Genomic DNA, 15,065 nt, shown 5'->3' with positions numbered 1-15,065 from the left:
GGCTTTATAGAAGATTAAAGTGCATGAGTATGAGCAGGCATTTCAACATGAACTCCTCATGCTTCTCCCACTCCTGCTCTTCATGGTTTAAAGAGCAATTTTTAGCCTTAGTATTTTACCCTGTTTTGTTACTTAAGCAAACTCCTTTGAAAACTGTTCTCAAAGAACTTAAGTATATGCAACATGTACTTTAAAAGACCTATAAAAAGTTACTCAGTTTAGATGTACACCCCAAGCTCCCTCAATACTCACAGCTCTTGCTGGATCACCAAAGTCTATCTTCAGTCTTCCCATTGCCCTAATGATTGCAATGATAGACTGTATGGTGTTGCTGTAGACAACAGCTTTATACTGCTTACATTCTTCTTCTGAGTAACCAGCTTCATGAATAATCCTTTAAAAAAAAGGGGGGAGGAGAGAAATGAAATCATATGCCTGTAAATTCAACACATACCGATTTTTCAGGACTTTGAAATCAATTGCTTACTTACTTCATTTGCTTTACAATTGTACTTTTCCCTGATTCACCAGCTCCTGAAATGAAGAAAGAGTTCATGAAGAGTGCCTCTCAAACCCTACATCCAGAGACATTACACACTCGAATGACTCATAGAATCTACAACTATTAGATACCTGTCTACAGAGGAAACACATTTCAAATGCTGTTATTGAGAAAATATAGTAACGTCAGAGGGAAGGCTTCCGGCTCAACCGTGGGACACGCATAGAAGCCGCTGCCCGCAGCTTTGTGCAGAGAAACGACTGCGGCTGGAAGGAGGAAGGAACCAGCCAGAAGAATGTAAACACTTGCCAGAGGGAGACACCGTACTTGGGACACAGAATGGAAGGAGGGAGGGAGAGAGAAGGGTGTGTTGGAACTCAGGAGTTAAGTAGAGGGGTGCGTTGGGACTCAGGAGCACAAACTTCGGACAAAGGATGGAAGGAAGGAGGGTGCATGAACTTGGGACACAGAATGGAGGGATGGAAGGCAGCATGAGCCATAGGATGGAAGAATGGAGGGAGTGAGGGAAAGAAATGCTGAGGTGGGGGAAGAAATAGAATGGGAGAATTGGTGTCTGAGAGAGAGGGAAAGAGAGATGGTGCACATGGGGAGATGAAGAAAGAGGAGAATTGTTGGACATAGGGAGGAAGAGAGAATTACTTAACATGGTGGTGGGAGAGAAGTGAGGTAGATGTATGGAGATGAGAGGGAGTAATGTTGGATGTGGTGGTGGAGAGGGAACAGTGGGGATAGATGGAAAGGAATGTAAGAGGGGCCTCACAGAGGTGGAGAAGATGGGAAGAATACTAGAATCCGAGTTGCATACAAATTCAACTTAAGAACAGTTTAAAAAATGGAACCTGTACTTAACCCGGGGACTGCCTGTACTGAAAATTTGTAGCAAGATCTCAGACACTGCACTGAAAGAGACCTAAGAACATGTCTCAGCAAGAAGACTGGCAAATAATTATTTAAAGCAAAAATAGAAACACTCAAGAAGAGTTCTCTTGGGCTTCTGCATCTGGCATCATGATTGTTGCAGTTGTCTGAATCTTGCAGATCTGACGTTTCAGCCATCAAGTGAGACCCAGACAACTGCAACAATCACTCTTAGGAGAAGTTTGGAGGCTGCAAAGGTGTCCAAAGGTCTGCATCTGCCATATTCACTATTAGCCTGCCAGGCAGACTCAGTCAGATGAATGCATGCCTGTTGTATCCTTGCAAAAAAATAAACTGTTCCTTACAGAAAGGAGTAATATATATCAGCATAGGCAATGGAATGCATTTTTGTTGGGGGGGGGCCACAAGCTCCACCCCAGACTCCGCCCCCATAATAGTACTAATCATAATACCATTTTTTCCATTCATTTTTCATATATACACAATATAATCTTATTAACAATACATAATGGTTAGCCACAAAATTAAACTACGCAAAGCACACTATATGTTTCTCAACATTCATTCCTACCAGAACACCTGGCCTTGGTCACACATGCAGAACACAGATAACCCCTATGCAAATACAGGACCAGAAACTAAAGTACAAATATATACAAACAAAACCCTAAGATGCAAGACTCTTCATGCAGTACAACCTTCAGAGAAATAGAAACAAATGCATTTCTCCCTGAACAGTGTTAAATATAGACAGCAGATGTAATTTCTCAAATCTGACACAATTCATAGAAACATAGAAATTGATGGCAGAAAAGGGCCACGGCCCATCCAGTCTGCCCACACCAATGACCCACCCTCTAACTACGCCTATGAAGTGATCCCACATGCCAATCCCATCTTTTCTTAAAGTCAGGCATGCTGCTGGCCTCAATTACCTGTTGTGGAAGATTATTCCAGCGATCAACCACCCTTTCGATGAAGAAATATTTTCTGGTGTCGCCATGGAATTTCCCTCCCCTGATTCTCAACGGATGCCCTCTGGTTACCGTGGGTCCTTTAAGAAAAAAGAGATCTTCTTCTGCTTTGATACGGCCCGTGACATATTTGAACGTCTCAATCATGTCTCCTCTTTCTGCGTTCCTCAAGTGAGTATAGCTGTAACTTGACCAGCCTTTCCTCATACGGAAGGTACTTGAGTCCTGCGACCATCCTGCTGGTCATACGCTGAACCGACTCAACTCTCAGCACATCCTTTTGGTACTGTGGTCTCCAGAATTGTACACAGTATTCTAGATGGGGTCTTACCATGGATCTGTACAGCGGTATTATCACCTCGGGCTTACGGCTGACAAAACTTCTACGGATAATAATAATAATAACAGCTTATATACCGCAATACCGTGAAGTTCTATGCGGTTTACAAAGATTAAGCAAAGGTACAAATTGATTGACTTTAAGAGGGGAGGAAGAAAGAGGGTTAATAGGACAGGAAATCCATTTTTGAGGAGAGAGTGATCAATAGAACAAGTTAATCGCTATAGAGGGGGGAGAAAAGAGAGGATTAATTGTCTAGATACTTTAGGAACAGGTGTGTTTTCAAATGTTTCCTAAATTCCTCATAAGTAGTGGGTGAAAGCAAGGATGTAGATTTCACTAGTACTAACATTTACACTTTCTAAAGCCCCGTCTTGGGCACCATGCAGTAAGTGGAACAACGTCCCTTAGTTCCTGAAGAACTACAAGAACTGCCCTGAGGACCAATAACACTTAAAAGGAAAACACAAAACATAGAGACTCCAAGAACGAACCGGAAACCTGAGGAGGATGCAAAGTTGCAAGCATCCTGAAAAATGTTCATAGCCCCCTGACCTGACATTATAGCGTCTTCTCCCTCATGAGAAAGCCTGAAGAATCATTGGAAGAAGTCAAGATCCCCTCAGAATGAAGTGCAGAAGGTCAGGGAACGGCAGGATGAAAACTGTAGGACCTGTAAGAAGAAAGAAATTCTCCTAGGAAAAATCAAGTTTCGCAATGTAAAGAGGAGTATACTGGAACTATGAAAACAGTACTAACTCCATGCAATGTGAGCGAAATACGAATGTCCTTTAAAGTGAATATGTACTAGATGCAATCAAGATGCTGCATCTACCGCCCCGTGGAAAACAACAGCATCCTAACAGATATCAGACAAAGCTCACATTACTAATGAGAGCTTCAGGCAACTGGTGTTTGAACCAACAAGGGATCAGGCAATACTGGACCTGATACTTACCAATGGAGAAAGTGTCACAGAGGTCTCGGTGGGTGACACATTGGCCTCCAGTGACCACAACATGGTATGGTTCATTCTCAGGAAAGGTTTCACTAAATCTACCACACTGACTAAGGCCCTCAAATTCAAGGACACAAACTTCAAAGAAATGGGACACTTCGTTCACCAGGTGCTACAAAACCAAGCAGAAACCGATAACGTGGAAGAAATGTGGTAGACTTTGAAAGCCCTAGTGTTAAACCTAAAATAATACAACCCTGTGGTATATTATATGAAATACAAAACTAGTAACAAAATACCACTCTGTCGGACCATACACAACAGTGTTACAAAATTTTTTCCTCTCTACATACAGGCATCCTATACGGCCTCAGAAATGGAGCCTACGCATAGCAGCACAGTCATAAACTGGAAAAATCTGCGTAGTTCAGATGCTCCTGCTCCAATCATTGGCCTTTAGATCTCCATTTTTAAATTTTTAAGGTATTCTTTTTTTAGTTGCTAATGTTTAGTTCAATGAACCCCACACCATTCAATACTGAAAAAATACTTCCAAATATACTATTACTATTTCAAGTGCTCTGTATCAAATACTGTGTGCAGTGTCCTGATTTGAAAAACTCGACCAAAAACTTATCTCATTAGTTGAGTATTTTTCACTGTCGAAGTCTTAGCAGTAAAATTTCCAAAACAAACGGAGCTTCCAGACGTTATTGTGGAAGGAATGCTCTGAGTTGGACAGTGTCCAGAACAGCTCCAATGAATTGTAGATTCTGAGAGGGTTGAAGTTGAAATTTGGGAAAGTTGATTTCGAATCCCAAACTTTGTAGGAACCAGGTAGTCCGTTGGGTCGCTACAATAACCCCTTAAGATGTGGAATTTTTGATGAGCCAGACGTCGAGGTAGGGAAATACCTGAAGACCATGACTTCTTAGAGCTGCTACGACCACAACTAAGCACTTGGTGAACACTCTGGGAGACGAAGCCAGACCGAAGGGCAGCACTCTATTGAAAATGCAGATTCCCCACCCGAAATCTGAGGTATTGGCGGGAGGCCGGATGAATGGGAATATGAGTGTAGGCCTCCTTGAGATCCAGAGAGCATAACCAGTCATTCTGCTCGAGAAGGGGATAAAGGGATGCCAGGGATAACATTCGAAATTTTTCTTTGACCAAAAATTGGTTGAGAGCCCTGAGATCCAGAATGGGTCGCAGATCGCCCATCATCTTCGGAACAAGGAAGTAACGTGAGTAAAAACCCCTATTCTGCTGTTCCAAAGGAACTGGTTCGATGGCATGGAGGCGAAGCAGAGCTTGAGCTTCCTGAAGAAGAAGGGCGGTCTGGGATGGACTGGAAGGATACTCTCTTGGAGGAAGGTCTGTAGGAATCTGAGTGAAATGAAGAGAGTATCCTTCTTTGATGATGGTGAGTCCCCAGAGGTCGGATGTAATTGTCGTCCATCGGTGGTAAAAATGATGGAGACGACCTCCTATAGGGGGATAAGAAGTCAGAGTCAGAACGGTGAAGGTTATGCTCTGTTTTAAACAGTCAAAAAGGCTGAGTCGCCTTAGGTGCAGCAGAATGTTGAGATTTTTGTTGCTTTTGAGGCTGCTGTTTCTTAGCATAACGCCTCTGATATATAGAAGGAGGGTGTGTAGTTTGGGCAGGAGCTGGCTTTGGCTTAGGTCTGACAATGGAAGCAAAGGATTTTTCATGTTTAGACAATTTTTTGGTGGCTGCCTCGATGGATTCATCAAAGAGGTCATTGCCTGCACAAGGAATATTGGCCAAGCGGTCCTGAAGATTGGGGTCCATGTCAATGGTGCGAAGCCAGGCAAGGCGACGCATGGCTACAGAGCAAGCAGCTGCCCGGGCAGACAACTTGAAGGCATCATAAGATGACTGAAGGAGATGTAATCTGAGTTGTGATAAAGAAGCAATGACTTCTTGAAATTCAAAGTACTTCTGAGTATCCAAATAAGTCAAGAATTTTGGTAATAGAGTGATAAGGAATTCAAAATAAGTGAATAAAATTAAAATTAAAATTAAGGACTTTAGAGGACATCATGGCATTTTGATAGATGCGACATCCGAATTTGTCCATAGTTTTCCCTTCCCTTCCAGGAGGAACGGTGGCATAAACCTTGGAAGGATGGCACCTCTTCAAGGAGGACTCGACAAGCAGGGATTGATAAGATAACTGTGAGTTGTCAAACCCTTTGCGATGTACACTTTTATACCTAGAGTCCAATTTGCCTGGAACAGCCGGTATGGTATAAGGGGTCTCCAGGCATCGGCCAAAAGTCTGAGACAAAAGCTTGTGAAGAGGAAGCTTAAGTGACTCTATCGGAGGTTGAGGGAGATGCATGACTTCGAGGTACTCCTTAGAGCAGGGGTGCCCAACGCGTCAATCGCGATCGACCAGTAGCTCAGGAAGGCAACGTGAGTCGATCGCAGAGCCCATCCCGGGCTCTGTGATAGACTCGTGTTGCCGTCCCGATCTACCGGGCCTATCAGCCTTCCTCTCCCCGACGTCAAAGACGCCGACGCCGGGCTTTAGGCTGTTTTTGTCATTTCGGGGGGGGGGGGGGGGGCGTGGCGGCGGCAGCAGCAACAGCCTGAAAAAGAAATCATGCTGGCCCGGGTCGGTGTCATTCTCCGGAACTTCTACCTCTTCCAGCAGCCCTCTCCCTTCTACCTGCTTCCGGCCACACCCCCTGCTCCGCGGCTCTCTTCGGCAACTCAGCAGCAGCGATCGACACAAACTTCTGACGTCGGGGCCTACCCTCTGCGAGTCCCGCTTGTTTCAACTTCCTTTTTCCACAAAGGTGGGACTCGTAGAGGGAAGGCCTCGATGTCGGCAGCCTGTCTTGATCACCGCTGCTGACGAGTTGCTGAAGAGAGCCGCGGAGCAGAGGGTGTTACCGGGTGCAGGTAGAAGGGAGAGGGCCAGATGCAGGACTCGTGGGTGAAGGAGGAGAAGAGAGAGGGGAGGGAAACAAGGAAATATTTCATACTGGGCTGGGCTGGAGTGGGGGGAGGGTGGAAAAATTCTAGCTGGAAAGATTCTGGCTACCGGGTGCAGTAACAAAGGAAAAGGGGGGAAAGCTGAAAATGGAGATAGTGACACAAAGAAGAGATAGAGTAAGCAGGACCTACTGAATAAGGATAGAGATACAGAGGGGACATGAAGAGGAGGTGAAATAGAGACATAGAAGTAATGCTGAAAAAGTGTGGGGGGGAGAGATAAAGACATTGAAAGGGCAAATGGTGAACATGGGGTAAAGACAAGGACAGAGACAAATGAAGATTCTGAAAAAGTGGTGAGATAGGGATATAGGTGAGATGGACACAAAGAAGGGTGATACTGGAAAATAGGTGGAATGGTAATTCTGACAGGAGGGCATGGAGAAAGAAAGAAAGGGGGCAGACAGGGAGACAGAAAGAAGGGGGAACAGGGAGACAGAAAGAAAAAGTTGGGGGAGAGAATGAGGTCTGGAGGAGAGGAAACATACAGGAGGCTGAAAGAAAAGAAGAAAGATTGGATGCACAGTCAGAAGAAGAAAGTGCAACCAGAAACTCATGAAATCACCAAACAGCAAAGGTAGGAAAAATGATTTTATTTTCAATTTAGTGATCAAAATGTGTCGGTTTTGAGAATTTATATCTGCTGTCTATATTTTGCACTATGGCTCCCTTTTACTAAACCGCAATAGCGTTTTTTAGCGCAGGGAGCCTATGAGCATTGAGAGCAGCACGAGGCATTCAGCGTAACTCCCTGTGCTAAAACCTACTATTGTGGTTTAGTAAAAAGGGAGGGAGTATATTTGTCTATTTTTGTATGGTTGTTACTGAGGTGACATTGCATAGAGTCATCTGCCGTGACCTCTTTGAAAAAACCCGGAATATGAATAATTAACATTTTCTCTGCCTTTCAGTGTGCTTTGTGTTTTTTTTTTAATTTTATTGTTGGTAGATCATTTTGACTTAGTCATTATAAAAGTAGCTCGCAAGCCCATAAAGTGTGGGCACCCCTGCCTTAGAGTATTTGGAACCAGCATCTAATTGAAGATCCAAGTCAACTGCCATCTGACGAAGAAAAGAGGAGAAAGATAGCTGATCCGCCAATGCTCGAGAAGGACTCGAGGTCGTCGAGGCAGCCTGGGTCGAAGATGAAGCTTCGGCAGGAAAAAAAAAGGCATCAAAAGAATATGGAGACTTGGACGAAGCAATCGAAACCGCTGCATCCTCGAGATGTGGAAGTGGAGACCTCGATCGAGGAGTCGGCGGTCTAGTTGAAGTAGGAGCAGATCGAGGCTTAGTGGAAGAAGGACGTTCTTTAGAAGAAGAACTATGCCTGGAAGTATGCCTCGATGAAGGCCTCGATCTTCGGTGAGAACGATGCTTGGAAGCAGATCTCGAAGAACAAGGAGACTTCGCCTCGGAGATAGAAGCAGCCGATGCCACCAAAGAATGGATAGGACTGGAGGCTGTAGGGCGAAGCCCCAGAAGCTTGTAAAGAGTGTGAGGATTCCTGCCGAGGCACTTGCAAAGATTCTGCTCCTTGCTTTACGTGCTTAGATGCCAAACCAGACACTCGCAGGGACTCTGCTCCCTGCAAAGAGTGTGTAAGCTCAGACTAAGGCAAAGGAAATGGCTCGACCTCGCAGGAATCTGCTGAATGCCCAGGCTGGATGACAGGAAGAAGCTTCGGTCCCATATTAGTAAGGAACTGAATGAATTGCTTCTCCAACATGGTCTGGAAGGAAGCCGGCAAGGATGGATCCGCGTCTGAAACCGGACCACCAGCTTTGGCTAGAGGTTCCACCAAGGCAGTGTAAATGTGCTTCGACTTGGAAGTCTTAGGCACTTTAAGCACCACCGCTGGAACTTTCTGCTGAGCTATCTGACCTGATGAAACAGAGGAAGAAACAGCAGAAGTCGCCGAAGAGAGAGCCGCTGCAAACGACAAAGGTCTGATGAGGCTCGAGGTGGAAGCAGTAGAAGCAGGAGGAGTCTCGGTTGAAGGTGAAGGTGAGGCCAAGGGCGCCTTCAAAGTCAAGGGATTGGAGGAAGAATCCATCCCAAAAAGCTTCTCCACCATAAGATGACGACTGACGACGTTTAAGGGCTTAAGGTTGCAGAGTAGCACAGCGCTCACACGACTTCGGTTGATGTTCCGGCCCAAGGCACTTGAGGCATCGACGGTGTGGGTCCGTAAGGGAAATCGCACGCTGGCACTGGCTACACTTCTAGAAGCCCGTGACAGGCCAGGACATAGAAGGAAAAATAGCCGCCACAAAATCGAAGCCCTTGGGCTGCGGCCGAGCGGCCTGCCCCGGCAGACAGACGGAAGATTGAAAAATTATTTTGGTTTTTTTTTTTAAACAAGAAATAAAAGAAATAAAGTAGGAACAGTGATTCGTGAAGAAAAGAATACAAACCGCGGTTCAGAGAAGGCACGAAGTAACTAAGTTAAATGCAGAGTCAAAGACGGACTTCTCGGCTCCGCGGAAAACTGAGAACTGAGGAGACGCGCCCTATGCTGGGCGGGAAGGCACTCGCACATGCGCGGTGCGGTCGACTCGAAACTTCGAGTTTCTTCAAGCAAGTATGCTTGCGAGCTTCCGCATCCGGGCTCCGCCGATAACGTCACCCATATGTGAGAATAGGCTGCCTGCTTGTCCTGGGATAAAGTGGTATTATAACATTCTTGTTAACCATCCCTAGTACCAAGGAGAATAGAAAGAGAGCAAGAGTACTTTAAAATTCATAGGTATTATCAATTAATTTTTAAAAATAAAATTTAAAAAAGGGTATTAAGACCATAAGAGATATTCAGAGAAAAATCACAAAAACTACAGCAGAAATTCTGAAAGCAAGCAAATGATTATAGCAGTGCACTGGAAGCCAAGTTTTAAACCCTGATGCTTATTGTGATCTTTAAAAGTTACAACTTCCCATTTCCTTAGGTACCAATTTAGACTAAGTCCTTCAGGGAGAAATAAAATTATCTACTATATCTGAATGTGATTACCTTGAACCACTAGATGTGAACTAAATCTAAACCTATAATAGAATATGGCCTTTATCTCTGAATGGATCATGGGAAAAAAAATAAACCCAAGGTATAAAGGTATAAAATTTTAAAGTTAACTTTTTAATCAGCAAAAATATACTTAGTAAATCAAGTATGGTAGTATGTAAAATAAAGTTCTGTAATAACTAATTACATAACCAGAACAGGAACTCACAATTAAACCTCACACATAACAAATATTTAAGCACTACTGAAGTAAACCATTTTAGCACACAGGGCCCTATTGTCACCTAATTATTTTGGTTCGCTAAACATAATCAAATTAATTGAGTCTCTGTACAATATATTACTGTAAATGCATAGGCCAGGGGCAATAACTAAATCCCAGTGAGATTCAGGAGTCGCAGAGCAATTAAGAAGCTTTATTATGCCATTATAAACAGTGCCATATCACACACAAAAAAAATCCAACCTTTATAGATGTTAAAGCATTTAGTTGCTGTTAAAATAACTACTCAACAGAAAAAAAAATCCTGCATTTTAAGATAATTTTTCTAGTGCTTCTAACTCTTCATAAACAAACATTTGTTCACTGAGTACGACAGGATTAAACCTTATTTATTCTCCCCCACCCCCACGCCAAAAAAACCCCAAACCCACACACATCTCTATGAGCACCAGAGCAGCTTCAGATCATTAAGTGTCGTGAGCCATGGTAGAAATCTCTACTGCGGTTTCTTTCATGGAAGTCAAACAGAAAAATTAACATACATAGAAGTGAGCCTTGAAGACGTACGCAGGCAGATAGGAAAACTAAAACCTGACAAATCCCCGGGTCCGGACGGAATACATCCAAGGGTTCTGAAAGCACAGTTACTTACCGTAACAGGTGTTATCCAGGGACAGCAGGCATATATTCTCACATGTGGGTGACGTCATCTACGGAGCCCCAGCGCGGACAGCTTTTCAAGCAAACTTGCTAGAAGTTTCAAGTTTGCACACTGCACCACGCATGTGCATGCCTTCTCGCCCACTAGAGGGCGCATCCCACCTCGTGGTCCTCAGTTCCATAACTAGCATAGAAGCCATCCCCGGGGAGGCGGGCAGGTTGTGAGAATATATGCCTGCTGTCCCTGGATAACACCTGTTACGGTAAGTAACTGTGCTTTATCCCAGGACAAGCAGGCATGATATTCTCACATGTGGGTGACCTCCAAGCCAACCAAAAAAGGGCAGGTGGGAGGATGGCAATTTAGGAAAACAGATTTTGCAAAACTGACTGGCCAAACCGGCCGTCACTCCTGGATAAAGTGTCCAGACAGTAATGAGAGGTGAACGTATGAACCGAAGACCAAGTGGCAGCTTTACATATGTCCTCCATAGGAGTGGATCGGAGGAAAGCAACCGAAGCTGCCATCGCTCGGACCTTATGCCCCGTGACTCGACCCGGGGGCGGAAGTCCAGCCTGAGCATAGCAAAAGGAAATGCAAGCAGCCAACCAGTTAGACAGAGTGCGCTTGGAAACCGGATGCCCTAATCGATTAGGATCGAAGGACAAAAACAATTGAGGAACCTTCCGATGAGACCTGGTGCGTTGAAGGTAATAAGCCAACGCCCTCTTACAGTCAAGCGTGTGAAGCGCCGTCTCGCCAGGATGGGAGTGGGGCTTAGGGAAGAATACCGGAAGGACAATGGACTGATTGAGGTGGAAATCAGAAACCACTTTAGGTAAAAACTTAGGATGGGTACGGAGAACCACCTTGTCATGATGAAAGACAGTGAAAGGAGGGTCCGCAACCAAGGCTTGCAACTCGCCAATCCGCCTAGCGGAGGTGAGGGCAATCAGAAACACCACCTTCCAAGTCAGAAATTTCAATAGAGACTTGTTGAGTGGCTCAAAAGGGGGTTTCATCAGTTGAGCCAACACCACATTCAAATTCCACACGACTGAAGGAGGCTTAAGAGGGGGACAAACCCTGAGTAACCCTTTCATGAAGCGTGTCACCAAAGGATGGAGCGACAGAGGGCAGCCATCCAGATGTTGATGGAAGGCAGAAATAGCACTAAGATGAACACGCACCGAAGTGGTTTTCAGGCCAGAGTGCGACAGGTGGAATAAATAGTCCAAAACCGAGGACACCGGAACCGACACCGGATCCAGGTGAAAAGACGAACACCAGGTAGAGAACCTGGTCCATTTCTGCGAATAACAAAGCCTCGTCGAAATCTTGCGTGAGGCTTCCAATACCTCCCTCACCGATTGAGACAGATCAGGCGCAGTTAGGGAGCAAGAAACCAGGCTGTCAGGTGTAATGACTGCAGATTGGGATGTAACATGGATCCTTGACTCTGTGACAGCAGAGAAGGAAACACAGGCAGAAGAAGAGGCTCCCTGGCACTGAGCTGAAGCAGTAGGGAGAACCAGTGCTGACGCGGCCACCGAGGTGCAATGAGAATCATCGTGGCCGTGGACGATTTCAGATGTACTAACGTTCGCATGATCAGAGGAAAAGGAGGGAACGCATACAGGAACCTCCCCTCCCAATCGAGAAGAAAGGCATCGGCCTCCAGACGGTCCCGCGAGTACATCCGAGAACAATACAGGGGCAGTTTGTGGGTCTCCGGCGAGGCAAACAGATCCACCTGCGGCGTTCCCCAGCGAGCGAAAACCTCGCGCAGAACTGCTGAGTGTAGAGTCCACTCGTGCGGTTGCAGAAGTCGACTGAGTTTGTCTGCCAGACAATTCAGTTCTCCTTGGATGTAGACCGCCCGAAGGAAGATGTTCCGGGAGACCGCCCACTCCCAAAGGCGAAGAGCCTCCGAGCAGAGGGGCCAAGAGCCCGTTCCACCCTGCTTGTTCACATAGTACATTGCCACTTGATTGTCCGTGCGGACGAGGACAACCTGATTCCGCACTATGTGAACGAATGCTCGGAGTGCTAGAAAGATGGCCCGAAGCTCTAGCACGTTGATGTGACACCGACGGTCCTCGGCAGACCACAGGCCCTGCGTGCGAAGACCGTCGATGTGGGCTCCCCACGTGTACTCCGAGGAGTCTGTGGTCAGAACCTTGCGAAACGGAGGGGTGAGAAACAGTAAACCCTTGGACAGATGTGAAGAGTTTGTCCACCAACGCAGCGATTTCCGCAAAAGCGGAGTCACCGCAATGAGGCGAGACACTGGATCGCACTCCTGACGCCACTGGGAAGCGAGGGTCCATTGTGGGATCCTCAGATGCAGCCTGGCAAACGGAGCGACGTGGACCGTCGACGCCATATGCCCGAGCAGTATCATCATGCGGTGGGCCGACACCACCGATAGTTGAGAAACCTGACGGCCTATCCGGACCAAGGCTTCCAACCGCTGGGGCGGGAGATAGGAGCGCAGGCGCACCGTGTCCAGCACCGCGCCTATAAATTGAAGAGACTGAGCCGGGCACAACTGAGATTTTGGAAAGTTTATCTCGAACCCGAGGCTCTGCAGGAAGGCAATAGACCGTCGGGTCGCTGAGATAACCCCCTCCCTGGTCGGGGCTTTGATAAGCCAATCGTCCAGGTAAGGGAACACATGAAGCCCACGAGACCTCAGGGCTGCCGCAACCACCACCATGCACTTCGTGAAGACTCGTGGAGATGAAGCCAGGCCGAAGGGCAGGACCCTGTACTGTAGGTGCAAATCCCCCACCTGGAATCGTAAAAATCTTCGGAAGGCGGGATGCACCGGAACATGGGTGTATGCTTCCTTCAAGTCGAGGGAGCACATCCAGTCCCCCTCCTCCAAAAGAGGATATAAGACCGGGAGAGACAGCATTCGAAACTTCTCCCGGACCAGGAATTTGTTGAGCTTCCTGAGGTCCAGTATGGGGCGCAGGTCCCCGGTCTTTTTTGGAACCAAAAAGTAACGGGAGTAAAACCCCGTACCCCGCTGGTCCTGGGGGACCGGTTCGACCGCCCGAAGCACCAATAGGGCCCTGGCCTCGGCCAGAAGGGTCGGCAGCTGCGATCGGTTGCAAGAGGCCAGATTTGGAGGATGGTCCGGTGGCGAGGATACAAAGTTGAGCGAGTAGCCCTCGGAGACGGTCCGGAGCACCCAAGCGTCTGAGGTTATCTCGGTCCATGCCACCCGGAAGAACTGAAGACGCCCCCCGATAGGAAGGGGTTCCTGTGATATCGCGGAGGGGAACCCGCCCCGTCCGCTCAGCCCGTCAAAAGGAAGGCGCGGGCTTAGAAGGACCCTGCGCCGGGGCTTGGGTTTGTCCCCCTCTGCCTCGCTGAGACGGACGTCTCGGAGGTGGCCTTGAGAAAGCCGGGGTCGACTTCTGAGGATATCGGCGCGGCGGAGGCCGGAAAGGTTTCTGCGGCGGGGGCCTAGGTTTGGGGCGGACCAGGGATGCTAACGAGCGCTCCTGCTCCGACAACCGCTTGGTCGCCGCATCTAAGGACTCGTCAAATAACTCGGACCCCACACAAGGCAAATCTGCAAGACGTTCCTGCAGGTTTGGGTCCATGTCGAGGGTGCGAAGCCAGGCCAAGCGGCGCATGGCCACTGCGAAGGCCGACACCCTCGAAACCAGCTCAAATGCGTCATACACCGCATGAAATAGGTACAACCGCAATTGAGACAGGTTGGACATAAACTTATCGAATCCTGCTCTCTGGGAGTCCGGTAACGAGTCTCGATATTGAGGAAGGTCCTTCACCATGCCACGCAAATAGGAGGAAAAGGTGAAGGCATAATTTAGAACCCTGGTGGCCATCAGGGAATTTGAATAGAGGCGACGGCCAAACTTGTCCAGGGTCCGCCCCTCCCTGCCGGGTGGAACCGCCGCAGAAACCCGTGAGGGCTGTGATTTCTTAAGGGCAGACTCCACCAGAAGAGACTGGTGGGAGAGCTGCGCCTTTTCGAACCCTTTAGGGGGCACCGTCCTATATTTCGCTTCCATTTTTGAAGGCACAGACGTGACTGTAAGAGGGTTTGACAAGTTCTTCAACCAGGTCTGCAGAAGGACTCTGTTGAGGGGGAGCCTAGGCACCTCTCTAGGAGGAGTGGGAAGGTCCTGTTCCTCCAAAAATTCTTTGGAATATTGAGAACCGACCATCAGGTCTAACCCCAGGGCTCGGGCCATGTCCTGAACAAAGGAGGAAAATGAGGACGGCCTGGCCGGGGGAGACGGGGTTCTCGACCGCCCCACCGAGGAGAGGGGAGAGGCCTCATGGGAATAATGAGGATCCCCAACTGACCCCGAGTCCCAGGACCCCCTCTCCAAGGCCCTCGAGGGGGAAGGAGAAATTCTCCGCCTCGCAGAACCCTTGGGTGAGGACCCCGGGGTCCGGGGGACACTCTCCCACTT

At 47.5% G+C, this 15,065-nt stretch overlaps 1 protein-coding gene across 1 annotated transcript in view; it reads right to left on the bottom strand.

The window, feature by feature from the left end:
* LOC117366720 (guanine nucleotide-binding protein G(i) subunit alpha-1) overlaps positions 1-15,065 on the bottom strand; it is a 143,189-nt gene that overhangs the window by 120,525 nt on the left and 7,599 nt on the right. Inside the window, exons 2-3 of the mRNA XM_033958464.1 lie at positions 492-534; positions 253-394 (exon numbers count right to left, since the gene is read on the bottom strand). Of these exons, the coding sequence (XP_033814355.1) occupies positions 253-394; positions 492-534 (185 nt within the window). The remainder of the gene's footprint in view (positions 1-252; positions 395-491; positions 535-15,065) is intronic.

The sequence above is a fragment of the Geotrypetes seraphini genome, chromosome 9 (genome assembly GCF_902459505.1).
Source record: "Geotrypetes seraphini chromosome 9, aGeoSer1.1, whole genome shotgun sequence".
NCBI classification, from domain to species: domain Eukaryota; kingdom Metazoa; phylum Chordata; class Amphibia; order Gymnophiona; family Dermophiidae; genus Geotrypetes; species Geotrypetes seraphini.
The sequence above is the reverse complement of the archived record's forward strand: the minus strand, read 5'-3'. Positions and strand labels throughout refer to the sequence as shown.